This window comes from Pezoporus flaviventris, unplaced genomic scaffold (assembly GCF_033815535.1).
Source record: "Pezoporus flaviventris isolate CSIRO_AGI_PZ_B2104156 unplaced genomic scaffold, CSIRO_AGI_Pfla_v1 ptg000041l, whole genome shotgun sequence".
In the NCBI taxonomy this organism is placed as follows: Eukaryota; Metazoa; Chordata; class Aves; order Psittaciformes; family Psittacidae; genus Pezoporus; species Pezoporus flaviventris.
In genome coordinates, this window is record NW_026892589.1 from 8,674,894 (window position 1) to 8,693,793 (window position 18,900).

At 42.2% G+C, this 18,900-nt stretch overlaps 1 protein-coding gene across 4 annotated transcripts in view; it reads left to right on the forward strand.

Annotated features, from left to right (window-relative positions):
- Positions 1 to 18,900, forward strand: part of GALNT9 (polypeptide N-acetylgalactosaminyltransferase 9) — a 225,730-nt gene that overhangs the window by 130,545 nt on the left and 76,285 nt on the right. For all 4 annotated transcript variants that reach the window (XM_061466120.1, XM_061466121.1, XM_061466122.1 and 1 more), the window contains 2 exons: positions 8,267 to 8,433; positions 10,413 to 10,587. In XM_061466120.1, coding sequence (XP_061322104.1) covers positions 8,267 to 8,433; positions 10,413 to 10,587 — 342 coding nt within the window. The remainder of the gene's footprint in view (positions 1 to 8,266; positions 8,434 to 10,412; positions 10,588 to 18,900) is intronic.

The window sequence follows — 18,900 nt, forward strand, 5'->3', positions numbered from 1 at the left end:
TGAAGAGCTGAGATGAAAGTATACTCTCTCTCCTCCACAGACAGCATGGTTTCTAGAATTAAGCTTCAAAAGTTGCACAAAAGGTAGTGTTTTCTAAGTGTATTTTGCAGGTAAGAACTCCGAGTCAAAGCACTGCTATTGTGAATTGGCAAAATGCCTTTAGTTTTGCCTCTATTTAGTATCACTTCATGGGGTTTATTGATGTTTATATTTCACTTCACATCAAGTTCAAAGAGCTCTCCAGTCTCAAAGCAGAGCTTTGCAAGACCATGTTTCTGTTTATTTTTTTCAAGACAATTCTTGTCTAGTTTTCACTTTGAAAGGATGCAAATCAAAAATCCAATTAGAACAGGGACCAGGATCTTACAGACATCTTGAGAATCACTTGACAAATCTAAATAAGCCATTTGTGTTCAACCAGCTAAAATCAGGCAGAATACGCGTCACTTGGAATTTAGTTGGGCTCTGCCTTCAACTTAAGTGCAGCATCATTAAAAATGAAGTCGCATGGGAGATATGTTTTCTTTGGGGATTTTTGAAGAGCATTTGAAAGCAGATTTCAGGTTCTCCATTAATTTCCACTCAGCCTAATGCTTTGTGATGCAGGATGCATACAGCCACTGGCAGATCTGAATGGGCACACTAGGGGCTAGAGTGGAAAATTCTTACAGATGGTGTTTCAAAACATATTAGTGACTCAAGTTAAGCTACCAAAGAAAGGCAAGGACTTTTTACTCCAGAAGGATCTGAGCATGAGCTTTCAGCCGTTTTTCTTGTTATTACAAGGGATTGTTCTGAAAGTGATTAGAAGTAGTTTTAGCATTTTTATATGTATAAATCAGTATTAGTATTAGACAAGATGGCATGTTTCTGGTATTGTTTGCCTGAGGAAAGCCAGAAGTAGCTCACTGAAATATAAAGCCTCTTACTTTATGTGTATGGCAGCTACTTTTGAAGAGTCTAATAATCATAAATGTAAGAGGGCCATCTTTGTGCTGCATATATAACTATGTGCATGTATTGTGCTATCAGTCACTGATTGACAGTTTTCAGGGCTCTCTACCATACACATAAAATAATCTGTCATAGAGAAGGGAGGGATGAAGGCAAATAGAGCAGGAAGTGTGTTAAAAACCCAAAAGATAGGAACGTGTTGGAGTTTTTGTGCAAAGAAATTCCATGGTTGTGCTGGCCTGGAATTTCAAACCAAAGGAAAAGGGACAGACGTGTGTGTCTGGTTCTCAAGAAACACTTGTCCCATGTCTGTATTATTGCAACTTCCTGGGGAAGGAGAAAAATGACTGCTACTGCTGAACCCAGGACACATAGGAAGAAGAACAGATAATAGAGAGTTCTAAGGCAGAAAAGAGATTTATTTTCAGAAGGCTGCAGATGTTCTTCATGCTGCACATCCTACAGGCAGTGAGGTCCAGTTGTGTTCAGCCTGGGAATGTGGGAAACTCCTAGGACCAGATGTGTGCTGGTAAATTCATGGCGTATTGCAGTGATTTGTTTCCACTTGATATTAAAAGACACTTTTCCTTGATACAGGAAGTGTTTGAGATTAGCGCAGAAACAAGGATTTGGCCTGATGTCTTCCTGATGAATGCGAGTGACTTGTTTCTGAGACTTTTGGATTCAAAATAAGGAATAACGTATCAAGGAGGCATGTGAAAAATGCTGCTGGAATTTCCACAGTATGGAGTAGGTTTAAGATCTCAATTTATTATAAGCCAGAAAATGACCGTCAACAGCACTGAGCACCAGAAAAGCTGGAGAACAGATTATTTTAGTTGACTTAGCCTGACTCTAATATGAAGCACTGAAACACTGTGGGAGCGGGAACAGGCACTTTGTGCTCGGAAACAGTTGAGAAGGTGTCTTCATTTTCATTAAGTTTTTCTTCAGATACAGCTTCAGGGACGTGCTGCATGGAACGTGGCCAGGGGAGCAACGGAGGTCAGCTGGAAGTTATTCAGGGAAGCTGACCATTTACAGGCTGTAAGTCCTGACAGAGGGGTGTTTTAAACAACACGCGCTATGAGGATGGTCTCTGGAGCAGTAGAAAGGGCAGTCATTTCTTGGGCATCATATTTAATTTTTGCAGACCTGTCATTCTGTTTGTTCTTTCAAGAAGAATCAGGCAATAGAGCTCAAAATCGGCTTTCATTGCTTTGACAAATGCTTTCTTTTGCTGAGGACCCCCAAAAAATCAATGCATGCAGGAAGTCAGTGTTAATGCTGAATGCCCAAATACCAGCAGGAGTGTTAGAGTACTTGCAGAGGTGGAGGGAGAACTACCCCAGTTTCTTTAGCTGTCACTCACGGAAGGGAATTCCCATGCAAATCCTTTGGTCATCAGTGTTGATGGGTTTTTGAAGCTGCCTAGACTACCAGGCCTACAGCACCAACAAGAATTGCACTGTGTCCTGCATCTGCACTTCTCCAGATAAATTCAGGGCAAAGGAAGGTGTGGATTTTTATTCTCTGTGAGAAATCAAAGCGGAAGGTGTTCCATAAAGCAACACAGACTGTGAAGAAATAGCCATGCTTTAAAGGTATCTTCTGATACCACCGTTTGTAGGCTTTTTAAAAACAACTGTCACTTCTCTTTTTACCTTAGTTGAAAATACAGCAGGCTGCTTCTCTCAGGATACATAGAGCATCAGTGTTCTGTACCTCTGCTCTCTTGTTCACAGGTGTATTTATATTATTAGTGAGTGTAAGTCTTCAACTCACAAATTTACTGTTTGGGTTTTTTTATCCTTTTGGGTAGGGCAGAAAAATCCATCATTAATAGAAAGAGAATGTTACAGCATAATACAGTTAACACCTTCTATTGAAAAGGAGAATTAATTAGGAAGGAGTTGGAGCTGTCTGTCTGACAGATTGATGGTCCATGAAGCTAATCAGTTTTGGAGCCTGTCATTGCTTTTGCCATGGACTGGTCAGCAGTTGAATCCTGTGCTAGGGAAGGAGATGTTTCCAGCTTGTCATATTTTCACTGTTCACTATTGTGCCAATGTGGAATAAGAACGTAATGCGCGTTCCTTTCTGCATCTGAAAAGTTACTATTACATCCAGCACTGGCTGCAAAGCCTCAGTGGTTTTCTGAGGAAAGAAGTCAGGCACTGAATTGGCTGCTAGATGTAGTGATTCAGCTGTTGTAAATCGGCTGTGCCTATGGAGTCACAGCAGCATTTAGCTACTAAGAGGTAACCATGTATATAAGATTACTCTGAGCCTTTGATTTAACTGGGTTCAAAATATACATTGGCCTGGTGATTAAAAGTACTATTTGTTAGCATTAACAAGCAAGGATTCAATAATCCTTTTAGCATTTATCTTTGTCCTTTCATTGATCATGTACCCAAGGAAGTGCTGTTTCACCTCTATTCTCCTGCTGTGGCTATAAAACACAATCACAGGCCATTCTGCAGCTTTCAAGGTATGAAGCATGTTGGGTTTTTTTTGTGCTAGAGCTGCAGAAGAGGTTTCTTCATGCCCGGTGATTTCATGAGGTTTGTGAAGGAGAGAAACCCACGGTCATCTCCATCCCAGTGGTTCATTGGGAAAACCTTGATTTGAAAATTGAAAATATCTTGTATTAAATACTTTAAAGATTCATGAAGCAGCTTTAATTTTGTTTGCATTTTTTTCCTGAAGGGCAAAGCTGTCAGGAATCTCTAAATGCATTTCCTAATCCATTTCCAAACTCGGTAGATTAAGGACTGCAAGCAAAACTAATTTTGGGAGCTTAGCAGCTATGCAGACAAGAGAGAAGGCAGAAAGAGAGCAGGAAAGATGTTTTTTTTCCCCTGGTAATGCACTGAACTACCCACATGGCTGTAGCGTCAGTCCTCCACAAAAAAAAAAACAGTGCAACTCAAATGGACTATAAGCCCAGCTCTGATAAATAGAGGACTTCCAGGTTTCTGCTGGATCAGACACAAATAGAGTAAATACATCTATCGAGGAATGAAGGTTCAGACAAAGAAAACTCCCTTCCTTTATTCCCTACCAGCTCACAGGGCTGCCATGAGCAGGCTCATGTGCATCTGAGAAGCTTTTGTTTTCTCAGTGCCCCAGTTTCTAACCTTTGACCTTTTTTGTGTGTTGGTATTTTTCCCAAGGTTCTGGTCTGCCAGCTGAAGTGCCTTTCCTGTTTTCCTTCATATGCCTGCATAGACAGTGCTTGCAGTTAGGCTCAGGGGGCTGGTTGGGAGATGTTCATTTAAGGAACTGGTTCAATGCAAGGGAAAGAGAGTGAAAATCATCTCCAGGATAGAGAAAAATGATCTGACATCAAGGTCTCACTCGCGAACAAAGGAAATACCTCTGGGTTGCCAGCCAAGATCTTCAGTAGCAAATACAGAGCAAGAGCGCTCAAAGACTCTTCCCAAGACAGCAGCCGGATGCCGCAGGTTTGATGCTTGGCATGTTGCATGAAAGGTGCCTGAAGGGCTGTTTCACATATCAGGTCTTATCCATCCTCAGCTGGTCCTTGGAAATGATTAGCTCTGGCATCATCAGCCTTTGCTGGAATCAGTAATCCTAGATGCATCCAGTGGTGTGTTTCTCTGCAGCAGACCCCTCTGCCTGTAGAGAGAGCATCTGCCTGCTTCTCATGCAGGCCTGAAGTTCTTTGCTGGTTATACACTGTGAGACCTGGTGACAGTTCATAATACTAATGTAGATTCAGAGTAATATTAAATGTGAGCTATGCCTGGCCAGCTTAGGCCATCGTTAGTTACCACAGAGGTCAAATGTATGCTCTAAATTCTTCCTGAACTCAGAAGTGTTAGGCAGGTGTTAATGAGGCCAAGTTTCAGCTATCAGTTAATGTAATTGAACTTCCTCCCGGTTGCCACAGCTCATAATGTGATCAGACCTAGTGCAGGGAAGTGGAGAGCCTGATGGTACCCAGCTCCCTTCCTGGCAGGGTGCTGGGTATAGTGCTGGTGCCTCTGCCCCCCAAGACGGTCTGCCTTAAACACCTGGGCACATTTTCATACGGTTTGATGTCTTCACCTCCTGATTACTTTGCTTCTCAAAAGAATGACTAAAAGTGACTAGTCTTGTGTTAAGCTCCTCTATCATTAGCTCATTGGTTTCTTGCCTGATGGTCTCCCTCTCTCTTCAGGCTGCTGCACCATCCATTTTCTGAGAGGATGCTCTATGCCTTATTAAGTCAGTAGGCTTATTCTAGCCTTACATTTTTCCTGGAACTTCTCTGGAATGAACTTATTCCTGCTGCCATGCTTCAGGGCCAAGATCAAGGGCTGTGCCACAGAGGACTTAATGTGTCCTCCTGACACTTCTGACTTTCTCAGCCTTACATACAGGCACAGGGACTGAATGTCCCACTGCAGTGCACTTGGTCTGTTGTCAGCATCTGCCCAAGCAAAGGTGGTTGTGCTTTGATGGTGAGTTCTTGCGTGTGACTTGCTGATGTCACTGTTTGCCTCAGAGTGTCAGTAGCTGGTTAGAGTTTCTTGGAATGAAGGAAGTATTAACTGTAAATTGCTGCAGCTGGTATCTAATTACAGAATACATTGGGAAGTACTTGGGCAGCAATCCAGCAAAGCACTTAAGCACCCAGTCACTTTTAAGGAAAGGCCCCTTGACTGGGGTTGCTCGTGCTCTCAGACATCATCAGAAGTGTTTGACAGTGGACCAATACTTTCTCCTGACTACTTCAGCACATCCATCTCATTTTCTGAAGTGACTTGAGGAGCTGGGAGTTCAAGGTTGACTGGAAGTCTGCAGGAAATAAACTCCTAAATCACTGCTGTACTTTGAAACGTGTGCTCAGCCGGGCGACTGCTTTTGCTGCTCTTCATCCTTGCTGTGATAAATAAAAATATGACAGCTTTTAAACCCCTGCTAAATCCTGAGGTTGGCCTTTGCCCATTTAGGTGTTCCTCTTGCAGCAGTTACCCAAGGTATTCTAATATGTAATGGTTGAAGTGCTCTTACCAAATGCAGACAGAATGCAGTTTTTCAGCTATGTCTTGCTAACAGGGAAAGGGGACAACTGACAGAAGGGAGGTTGCAATGAGAAGTGATAGGAATGTCTTAACCTAGGTGGGATAACAATTTCAAAACAGCCTTTTATCTAAAGCCTAACTACAATCATTGTAAGTCAGCATTGAGAACCAAGGCTTGGGAAGTCTTGTGAACCAGTGAGAACATGGAGTCAGGATAATAATGCATTGTTTTAGTGTGACAAAGAAGTAAATCAAAAGTGGAGGTTCTGTTTTAGGTCTGCTGGTTTTAAAGTTTGAGTTAGAAATCTCAGAACCTAAGTGGGAGGGTGGAGGAAAAGCCTTGGATATCAGTTCCACTCAACCTTTCTGTCTGGACAGGAGCAAGTGGCTGGGTGCACAGGTCTTTCAGTTCACTCACCAATAAAACAAATACCTCTTACTCCAGAAGAGTTCAGCAAAAGTTTGCAATCAGAAGATAAAGGAAGCACAGCCTAATCCACTGAGTCCTGTACTATTTCAGTGCTTCCCTGTCTTTTCCTAGGCAGAATACTTTGGTCCTTCCCCAGATGCCTCTGACATTTGTGTTCATCCTGTGTTTTCTTTGATTGCTTGTTCCTCCACATTGCAGCTGCTGCTTTGACTGCACTCTCATTCTTGCTGTACTTCCTCCTCCTCTGCCTTGCTGTTTCCAGACTTTGGCTGCATGGTTGCTTAGGTTTCCTTGTGTTGTGCTAGCTCTGAGTGCTGATGCAGGACCCCACCAGGATGCATGACCTGGGGTGGGATCCCTCCTCTGCCTCACTTCAAGCAATGCACCCACTCCTTGGGTACCAGTCTGATTTACTGATAGGCAATTTGCTGTGTCCTGCTGATACAAGTGAAGCTCTGAAGCAAATAGCTATCAGATCAAAGACGCCCCTCATCAAGGGAAACCTTGCAAGGTCCATGTTTCTAACCGATGGCTCTTTCCTGCTAGTGACATATTTCTGATGGACTTCTTTGATGTGTTGGTGTGGTCAAGAGGAAAATCGCATTCAAAAAGGAGGTGGTGACAGAGCATTCACCTCCTGGAAATCTCTGTCCTTGTTCCAGGTTTATTTTTAGACTGTAAAAGAATGCTGCTTACCCAGAAGTTCTACACAGTGGTCCTCTGTATGGTACTGGCCCCCAGCAAGTAGCTGGGGTAACACTGAGTGACAGGTACTTGAGTCTCTGAGCAAATAGAGTTGGGCTGAATAGGAATTATGGATAATTGCTAGAATTCATAACTGATTTCCAGAGGTTACCCACCAGTCAAGCGTTTGTCACCTTCCTCATGCCCCTGACTGCCAACAGTGGGGGGGGAAAGGGATTGTTATGCCAAAGTAATGAGAAAGAGGTCAGAAAGTTTGATAAGAGCAGGAAAAGTCATTTCCTGTGATATCATTAGCAGTGTTTCAGAGAGCAGGTTCAGTAATTGCTATGGTAATTCTGGATGGATTTTGACTGTGAGAACACGTTTTTAAAGTTAGTATCTTAGCTAGTGGGAGAGAATTCTATTAAATAAGGCAGTGTGGTGTTACGGGGGAAATGGGCTGGGGGCTTGGGAGCAGAGGCTCTGCTCTGTGCTGTGTAACTTCTCCAGGCCTCCATTTTTCTACTCATAATAGTGTATTGCAACATGTATGCATCAGTGAGCAAGTGCAAAAACAAATTGTGACTCTCGGGATGTAGGTACCTGCCAGGGTGACATCTCAGATGGAGCAGATCTGCTTTACAAATATTGGGGCAAGTGTGTGTCTGTACAACAAACATCCTGCCTTTGTTCTGCTGCACAAACTGCAGAATGGGAAAGGTGGCGAGTGCTCTTTGTGTGGGCAAACGCAAAAGTTGCTTGAGCGGGTCCTGGTTTTAAAAGCATGAGCTCTAATTATGAGTTAAGAGCAGACCTTCTGATGGTGCTCCTGGGAGCACAGATAGGCTGTGGTGTTGTGGGCTTGCTCCAGATTGTTTCCTAGCAAACTCGCTGGTATTCCTTTGGTTTCCAAGAGATGCTTTTAACCTTCCAGAGAATGAGAGCTGCTGCAAGTCTGTGTGCATGCAGACACTTTGATTTTCACTGAGGCTGCTGCTTCTACCTATGTTGCTTCTATTGAGCTTTAGTACATCCATCTTTGGGGTTAGAAAGAACAAAGCCGGCAAGTCCCTAAATGCTGGACAGTGATGAGGAGAAGACACTCTTCAGTCTCTTTTACCTCCCAGTGGCTGCTTGGTTAACACTTCTTTCTTCTCCCCAGATGCAAACAAATGACCTACCTAAACGACCTGCCCCAGATCTCTGTGGTCTTTATATTTGTAAATGAGGCACTGTCTGTCATCTTGCGCTCTGTGCACAGCGTTGTGAATCACACGCCATCACACTTGCTCAAGGAGATCATTCTGGTGGATGACAACAGTGACAATGGTGAGCACAAGCAACTTCTTCTGTAAATACTGTGTGGTTAATGGGATCCAAACGGAGTTTGGTCACTACTTGCTGAAATGCCTTTCCTTCTTTAATGTTGGGGTGCGGCAGCATTGAGTCATTCTGCATTTAAACAGCCGGCGGAGGAAGGTCATACATGCAACACTGATTTATGGCTAACAGGCGAGCTCACAAGATGGTGTAAATTAACATACCTCTTATTGAAGTCAGTAGAATTTACAAGAGTTTGTTGATGAGAAGGTTGATTGAGCCATTTACACAAAGTTGTGAGTAAATACGAACTATTTGTATAACAAGTAATCATGATGTGGATAAACCCTGCTGATTTCATTGGAATCTTCACAGGATGAATGGCATTTGTATGGGGAATCTTCATCTAGAAATGACACTTACATTTTCAGATCCAGAGGAATATCATCAGTAATAGACTAAAAGTTGAAATTCTGCTTCCAAGGAAAAGTGCAGCAACAGATTCTTCAATTTTGAGCTAGGGAGTAAATTAAGACTATGAGAATGAAACAGAATGGGCACAAAGTACATGCCTATTTCAGGCTATCTCAGTCATTAATGTGAAAACAGGGCTTCTGTCACAGCACCCAAAAATCAAAATACTGGGGAGCATAAGGGTGCTGATCAACTCATTTCACAGGTCGGGAAGGTTTGAAGAACTTTCAGGATACAGTGACTAGCAGTGTTGTTGTGATTTAACTTGTTATACCTTACGCTTCTGCAACTGATGTGTCTTCTCAAATCATATTTATTAAAATAAGGCTCAAGTTTAGCAATTCCTCCACAGATGAACAGCTTTAAATCATTCAGTTTGAAGTTGCCATTTCTCTTCCAGATCCCCAAAGAGAAAGGAGGGTTGAGAGAACAAATCACTAAAAATAAGTGCCAAACAAAAATAAAATCCCAAACCTACAGGTTTAAGAATTTTTTTGTCCAGTTCTGCTTTTGGTTACAGCAGTGTAACCTATGGAGTAATTCTGTGAGATTGCAAAGTGTTTGAGTCAGTCTGATACAGAGGAGAATTGGACACACTGTTTCTCAGTGAACTCTTATATGGCTTTTCTCTGTCATTCTTCTAGATAGCTGGCGATTTAGGAGGTCTTTGATTTCACTGATAATGTTTCTACTGTGTAATATAGATCAGAAGGATGAGGTTTCTAATGTCCTGGAAGCTTCTACTAGTTTTCCTAATAAATATATTTGAGTAAAAGCCTCATTATGAATAAGCTGCTGTGTAAATGAATTACCAAACTAGATAGATTTAAAAAAATAGAGCATTTTGGTAATTCGCCCGTTCATAAGCCTGTTGAAATTAAGCTGAATAAAGGAGTGAATGAGTTCTGCTCCATCTGTGGTTGAATGCCTGAAAATGAACAAAAGAGAAGTCTATTTGAAATCTTCAATATCCATTTAGCTCAATGCGGAAGATGCCTAGTATTGAGGAGTCTTAATTATATTTAAGGGTAAACCTTTAAAATGAAGGCAGATTAATTGTGAGCTGAATTAGGTCTTGACCCAAAATCCATTGAGGTTATTTTTCAAACTCTTAATGAATAGCATAAATCAGAAAAACAAACCACCAGACCGTAAAAAATTGCAGACCGTTACAGTGCCATAAGGTCAGAATTGCTCTTCCAGAGGCCAGTTGTACCCTAATGCAAATAATCAGAGAGTTAAAATAGTGATCCTTGAATGATATTTATACAAAATACCCCTTCAAAACAATACTCAAATCTATGAGATTAAACCTGTGCAGGTCTCTCTGAGCTGAGCCCCCTGGCACTAGTCCATGCCACAGCTGTGGTACTTGGTTTGCATCGGTGAGACTAAGTGCTTAGGAATAGTTCAGGATGTCTTTCCCTTTCGGCTGCAGAATAAATGAAAGTAAAACATAATGTTTCAGGGCTTTTCTCATTCTGAATATTTATTTGGGCTTTTTTGTCTTGCAGTTGAGCTAAAATTTAATCTGGACCAGTATGTCAATAAAAGATACCCAGGGCTGGTGAAAATAGTGCGCAATAACAAACGAGAAGGGCTGATTCGAGCCAGAATCCAAGGCTGGAAAGCAGCAACATCTCCTGTTGTTGGGTTCTTTGATGCTCACGTTGAGTTCAACATTGGCTGGTAAGTTGTTGGCTGTTCCCACAGGGAGAGCATTACTGTTGCACCATGCTCTTTATCTCAAAGGCTGTGAAAGAGATTTGCTCAGCAACAGGAAAGCTGAATAACTGTAGGGATGAGGCTGTAGGCTGCTGTTATCACATTAGCAATTACTTCTGAATAATGATCTTGATTATTGCAGCATTTCTGACAATCTTTTGCAGTGGCTGCAAGATCCATAGGGAGGCTGTTGTGCCTGCTCTGGTACAGCTCAGTGGAGAGAGAAGTAGTATAAACTGCAGTGAATCCAAAACCTCCAAAGCAGTCAAATGGGGAGACACCATTAAAGAGGCTCTGGGCTGGTGGCAGATGCATGCTTGCAAGTTACTCTTTTTTTTTTAATCTCTTGTCATTTTCTACAATTCCTTCTTAGAAACTTGAATACCAGTCTGATTTCCTCATAAATTTTCTTTGCATTTCATTTGAGGGAAACATTGAATTATTTCCTGCATTTTTAATGGGGCTTGAAATGAGCACGCCTTTCCTCATCCCCTTTGTTTCTCAAGGGAGCAGTATCAGCTGCGCCAAGTGCAGTTTTGGGCTTAATGGGCCAGATCTGCAGCTGGAGTAAATCTTTGTAGCACCACTTAGTGGCCGATGTTTGGCATTACTGGAAGTCGGGACTGGAGCAACTGGTGTGCATTGTCAGCTGGAAAAGGGCTGCTGGGACCTTCAGTGTGTAAAATGTGTATTTTCCAAAGATAGACTTGTCTTTGATGCTGATGATGCAGGGTTATGGTGGAGCTGATTATGCTCTGCAGTTCTGGGAGATATCCCCAAATTAAAACTAAAAATAGCTGTACTTACAACCAGAGATAAACTTAATTGCAGAGGAGGAGAGTGTTTATTTTTGTATTTTCATGAATATCTTGATAAAATGGAAGATGCAATAAAATAAGTCTTGTAGTGCAGCTGGTTTATGTTCACCGTGAGTTTTTTCCCCCAGGACTATGAAAGTCCATAATAGCAGTTGTAGTAATTTTCTGGAAGCTTAAGAGCTGGTTTAATTTATTTATTTACTTTTAAAGCTAGATATTTCAGATCATTGCAACTGTTCATGCAGTGTAACATCAGCTATTGGACAGGATCAGGGAGGGGGGGAGTGTGCTGAGGGTGCTGTTCCAGTGCTTCTCCTGCCCAAGCTAAGGTTTTCTGACCCTTGCAGAGGATTTTATTACCACTTCTGTACAGACATGGAGATCTTACTGATGTAATCTGCCCAGAGAAGCTAGGCAGTGGTGTCAGTAAGGATGAAAGGGGGTTTATTGTGGCTTTTAGGTTGGTCTAGAGTTTCTTAAACCTCACTGCTTTGCATCAGGATCAGAAATGGTTGAGATCAGCATGGCAGAATGCTAGACTACTCAGTAAATAACAGTGTGTGCATGTCAGAGGTAAGAGCATTTGCATTTATTGCATCCTCCCTGGTGTACTCTGCTTTCAACAAGTGCGTTGAAGTCTCAGTGCAGTCTGTGAAGCTGCTGTGAGACCACTTGGCTTCTGGAGTAGCCACACAGGATGAATGAGAATAGCAAACGTTCCCTGGAAGCATTGCAGATCCCTTTGTTTCAGAGCCATATGTGGAGGCTCAGAGTTCCCTTCTTGTGTTGCTGCTGTTGTTCCCCTCCACCTCTGACAGCCATCTCATACCTTGTTCTGCTTGTGTCCCCCTAGTTTCAGTTCTATCCACCTGTGCACATGCAGTGCCTGTCATCTCAATTTCCATCTCGTCTTTTACTAGGAGGGCTGGAAATCCTTCCATCTGGAGAGCTTTCTTTTTTCCCACCAGGTTAACATTACCCCTACTCTATAACCCTATAAACGCAGTAGTAATGCGGCAGTATCTTGCTAAAGTACTGCTGTTCTGTTCTCCTATTAAGTCTCATCTTGCATTAATATTTCCCCTGTTCTCAATGTATATTCATGTCTTCAGAGGCCACATGGATTGCTCCCACTCAAAGCTGTCTATGCGTTATTTGCGAGGCAATTAAAAAGAAGCCAATTCCTTTACCACAGAACAGAGCATTAGCTTTCTGTTTGGTTTGTGTTCCATCTAAAATTCAAGTACCAGCAGTGCAATTTCAGTCTTCCAATCTATGGCTGCTTTACCTGCCTAAGCAGTTGGCAGATTAATTCATAAAGAATCATCGAAGGACTTAATCACTTTCTCATGAAATACGCAGGACACTGACATCAAAAAACCCTCTTCTTTAAATAATAGTTGCCCCGTTTGTGAGTGACCCTTTGCCTTTCACTGCTTTATGGCGTTTTATGGGCTTTCACAGCATTACTCTCTAGGGACACTTCTTGTAAACTAAAATACAATCCGGTAGATTATAAAGAAATACTCCACAACCTGGCAGGTCAAATTAACTATTGAATTATTTATTTTGCTGTGCTTAATTGCTGCTTTTTTGCCTCTCAGGTGTTGAAATGTAGCGCAGAGCAGAGATTTTCTACTGACCTGTTCCCCTTAAGGCTTCTGATAACATGAACCGATACTGCTGCTGTGAGAGCAGAAGTGGAGAGGACTGAGAGGCCAGTACTGTTGATTCTCAAATGGAATTTTAAGTTAAAATTACATGATAATGTATGAGTACAGTTCACATGTAAAATTCTACCTGCCCTGCAGTAGAACCATGTCTGGTTTTAACTGTACTTAATGTCAGGAGGAGTTAGCAACCCAGCAGAACCAATAGGTATGAAAAGCTCCTGTGCATTCCCCTCTGGGGGTATATTTAAGCTTGTTAATTCAGTTTTCCCTTCGGTCTTCTGAAGATTTCAGTGTTCCTGCTCTTACTTTTGTATTAGGTCCACCCACTGTGCTTTAAGCAACACACGGTAACACTGAGTACAGACCGTTGCCTCCCGGCTGCTAATTGTGTTGCAGAAGATGTAGAGCATTATATAGACTCCTGTCTTTGAGAGATGGGAAAGAATAACTTGACAAGGGGAAGAGAACTTCACTACATTATATCTGGGAGCAGGAAAGAGAGATAGCAGAGATGGGGTGTTATATCTCTGAGTAAGGAAAAGGACACATTTAGTGGAGGAGAGCAGAAATCAGTAAGAGAAAGACAGAGACCACAGTATATTAGCAGCCATAAAGAGGGTACTAGGAGCCATAAAGAAGACATAATGATAGAGTATTATACTTGCATTCTATCTTAGGAATTGCTTTTGCTCCTATCACAGTGGTAGTATCAGAACACTGAGTGGAGTTATGCAGTACCATAGTAATTAAAATTTTGCCAGACAAAGGGGGAGTATCAGTAAGGAAGCAGTGGAGTAAGAGGATTTAATCGTAAGATTTCAATAGACCAGAGAGACAGAGACAGCCCGACATGAGAAAGGGGACCTGAAATACTGAGTATCCATCAGATTGTGCCACACACATCCCATCGTTATGCATTATCCCTGAAGTTGGCAGTGCTTTATAAATATAGAAAACTGGTATTTTAATGAACTAAGAAGAGCTAAAGATCAAGATCCCCAGGTCTGTGGATAGTACTTTGCAGCTCTTATTTTATACTGCAGTATGTGGTGCCATTTGCTGTTGTGGCTGTTAGCAACGGATTCTCAAGAAGATGTGTTAAAGGAAAAAGGAAGTTGATTTCCTCCTATTCTTCTACTGACTTTGATTATCCCAAGTACTCTGTAACACAGACATGGTTATGGGAAAGCTCCTTGTTAATGTTTTCCTGTTAACAAGCCAATCTCTGCAAGCAGCAAACTCCACGCATCCCTGTTCAAGCTCAGGTGGCTCTTTGGATGGTTCTCTCCTTCTAGTGAGAGAAGTGCTCAAGTGAAATTACGTTTGCACTCCTTCTCCTGTGCAGTCTCTCCCCCCGGAGGGTTCAGCCTATCCCTCCTGCTCAGGACATGGCTCATTACAGCATGCCAGGAACCGTGGTAAGTTTGACCTGGAAGTTTTACTTATGCAAATGCAAAGAAAAGTACATGTGTTTATTGAGGGAGTTTTTTCTCGTGAAAAGCCTCTACCATCACTTAGGATCAATCCACTTGGTAATTTAATGCAATACACGTTTTAGATACAAAAAGTGAGCTAATATTATCTGAGTGGAGAGAGAAGTGTGCAACATAAGCCATGTGCGCCTTTCAGCTTCGTGGGACGGTGCCAGCGTACATACAAGAGGACATGCCAGAAAAGCAACTTTGACTATTCATCTACCTAAACAACCTAGAGTGTTCACTGAAGCGTCCTCATTGCTTTTCAGTGGTGCAGAAAAGAGCTATTCAGATTTGGCAGCCTAAGAGCTGATCTTTAACTCTCCAGCAGGCGTTCATGCTGCATTCTCTCCATTCTGGCTGGGGCTGCAGGTCTGAAACCTCCCCTGGAAAACAGGAATGCTGATAGAGATGTCAGGTAGAACAGATGGGAATTTCTCTCTCCTCTTAGAGACCAAGAAAGGGAGTATGAAATTTAGGGCTTTTTTTTTCAGCTCTTGGAACACTTATTTACAGGAAAAGCATCCTGCATTAAATACTCCTCCATTGGCCTCAGTGAAGAATTATGAATGTCAGTAGATCTGCTTGTCTGCGTCTGATGAATGTGTATCATCAGTGAAATGTGAGGTAGTGTGTAAAAACACGTGCAGAATAAGATCTCAGATTACACAGGTTTTATTCTTACATTTCTGTGTTAAGTTTTTACTTTGCGGTACCTGACAGTGGTACAGCCAGACTAAAATGCAGTGTTAAACCCACTGAGCCATAAAATCTAGAAGATGAGACCGTGTTGTCTTTCATATATATCTTATGAGGACTCTTCCTTAAGTCTTTGCAAGGGGAAAAAAAAAAAAAATCTGATTTGTGAAATGGAGCAAAAAAATTGTTTTTTAATATTATGTCTTCATTTTTTATTGAAGTAAAAATTTTAATAGTGATGGTGAAGAGGAAGAAAAGGTTTATCTCAAAAGAACCCACAAGTCAGGGTATTTGGGTACCCGCTTGGACAGGGCAGAATTTGAGAGAGACACTTTCCAGTGCAGCTCCTGTCAGTTAGGAAATTTGTACTTTTGAACAAATTCAGGACAAGTGACATTTGTGTGGGAGGAGGGATAGGAGGTGTTAACAAGCTGTAGGACAGCCATTCTGATTAAGAACTGAAAAGTATCCTGGGTCTGAACCTCAGATGACGCGTGTTAGCAAAGCATCCCTGAAGCTGTGAAGTCCGTTGAAGCAGGAGCATTGGGAGCAGAGGATCTGGCCTGCAGCACGTGTGTGGTTTCTCTTAGGTCCTGTGTGTTTATTCCTATGTCGTGCTTTTCTAAAAGTCTGCTTGAAGTCAGCAGGTGTTTGTACATAGGGGTGCATTATATAATTATGTGTGTGAGGAGCTTATGTGTAACTTGGATTATCTATTTTTCATCTGGAAGATGCTGTTCTTTTCAGCATTGTGAAGAACCAGAGTTCCTTGCTGGTATGAGCACTCCGACTGCCTGATAAGGATGTAAGACAACAGACAATTTCTGTTTGCTGTGGTTTCCCGTGGAGTTTGAGCTGCTCTGGGTTGGCCCAGAATTAAATACAGAATGCATATATGTTCAGAGGTAGACTTACAGTGGGATTAGAGAAGCCCGTGTGATCACAGTATGACCCTGCCTTTGCTCTCGGATCTTCTTACAGGCTTATTCTATACTCTTTTCCTATTCTTTATCTTGGGAGTACTTGTTCTTTGAGGCCCACAGTACTGGCATTGCTGGAGCTCCCACTGAACTCATGGGTGCTCAACACCTCTGGAAAATCCAGTGTTAATCCAGAAACTGACCCACTGGTAGGCAAAAGCATTAAATGCATGAAATACACGGGCTGTGTTTATGGATCTGCTCCACAGTCTGACAGATTGACATATCTTTTGTTGTAAACTTGCATCTGATCAGAGCTTCCTTCCACTAGCTCCCCGTTAGGAGCAGTCACCAAGGCACCCGCTGTGGATGTTCCTCCCAGCGCATCCTTGTGCCTGTGGGAAGCCCACCAAAACCATGGACAGCAGTATGCTCTGTGTAGCTTCAACCAAGCACTCCTAACCACAGGGCCAAGTCCTGGGGATGAGACTTCAGCCGTGTGTTACTGCATTTCTGGAGCTGCTCCAGATAAATAAAACCTAAATGAAAATTACCCTTTAGTCTAGTGGAGTCTATAAGAGAACTAAATTTATTGTCCTTTCTTTTCTGGCTTTAGCCATTCACCAGAAATCTATGCAGAGTGAGAGGAGGACACTGACAGATACATACTTTTAGAGAGGACAGAGGGGAGGAACTTCTTATGTCCTGAATTGTCTGCTTGGATTTTATTAGGTGGAACAAAGAACTGGATGATGTGATCCACTACCTATAAAGCTGAATCTTTTCATTATATTTAGTGTGCTGAAATACATCATGTCTATGAATATGCCTGGGAGAATTTTTCTTCTTGCTTCAGTAAATAACTTGTTAACAATATATGCTGCTCTATGCCCATAAAATATGTTGACTCACATACAGGCTAGGAACCTGATATTTTTGCATCTGTGAAAAACAGAGATGGATGTCAAAATTCACGTCTGTACCTAATCAGGCAGAGTCCTGCCTCGCTGCCAGCAGTGGCCATGTGGAAAAGGAAATACTCAAACAACTCACGGCAGCTCATCAGCACAGCATGTTGAACATACTTGGACTTCAGCAATCTCCTCCACTTCTAGTCCTGGAGCTGCCAGGAGCACCTGACTTCTGCAGATGCACAGTGGAAAAAGCAAGAAAAGGGAAAAAACCAAACCCAAATGGGAAGGAACACTGGTGTCTATAAAGAGCTTGGGTAAATCTGCATAATAATGGAGCAGCTTAAAATTAGTATTGAAAAAAATAGAAATTACTAGGAAAGATTTAATCATAATCCTTTGAAAAACCTGAAGCAATTAGACAAAGCCAGAATTACCCACCATGTTGACAAAGGATTTGGTGAATGTGCAGCTCAGCTTACAGAGACAAAGACACTGTGTAAGTCTATTGAGCCTAACAGAACTACTCCAAGGCTGGATTTTGCTAGCAATGAATAGCAATAAAGAACCCCTTGTACCTCATGGATTACCTAAGATAAGCAATGCAAGCACAGTTCATTACCCATTCCTGTTCAAGCTTATAGTCCTTCATTGGCCATTGCCTAGGGATCTTGGCAGGCAGGAGAACAGAGCACGAGCAGTGTCAGTGGTGCAGAGGGCATGGGCAGAACCTGGGATCTGAATGTTCCTGTGGATCTCACTGGGATGAGCTGGTGCTTGGGTCTGAATGCCCCATTGCTGTTTCTGCTGTCCCTGATCAGGCAAGACAAGGTGTGAAACCTCTCAGTGTAAAATGCTTCATTAACAGGCCCTCCACTCTGAGTTGTGCTGAGTAACGGGGAACACCTCTGCACTAGATTGTCTCTTTCCATTTGTGACTCAGAGCCTGCTCCCTTACTTGTGGGTGCGAGCATATTCTGGACATTGCTGCAGTCTATCCAGATACTGAACCTTTACTGTTCCTAATACCTGCGGGGATGAGGTTTTCACATGTGGATACAGAGAAAGAAAGTCACCTCCACTGGGTGAAAAGAGGGAAAAGGAGAAAAGGAAGTTCCAGCAGTTGCTTTCATACCAAGTCACTGCACAACCTTGCCATGGCATTTTACTTCTGTAACCTGAGGGTAGAGCTGTCGGCACTTACTGAAGTAGTAATATATTCAACATTTGTATTTCTTGAGTGCAGGGGACTGAAACAGAATTTCCATCACATGGACAGCTTCTAGACACCTCCGATTTTGCAAAAGTTCAAAATCTGAGGTTTCAAGTTAATAGATTGATAGAGATTAATGAAATTTCCTTGTGTATTTTGATCTGCCTGCTGTATTTCACTCCAGAGATCCCTCCTTGTGACATTCAGATGCAAAACACCAAGTCAGGTGGTAAGAAATGTAAGCCATGCAACTGGAAAAAGACAAGAATTCAGTCAACCATAGAGTGACAGGAATGGTTTGGTGATGGCTGGTGTGACAGCAGCCCCAGCACAGGGAATGGATTCTTCTTGTAACGAAGAAAATAAGGACCCAGATTAGCAGTTCCAAGACACAAGGCAGATGAACACAATCACAAATATGATTGAGGGCTGAAAATTCAGAGTGGCTGCTAAATATTTTCTTCACATTCTTTCCCAAACCATTATTGGAGGAACACTTTCAGCAATCTGATTTTAAGCTGCCTTGCAAAGTAGCAGGCTAAATTCCCTTTGTATTCAAAATCAGGTC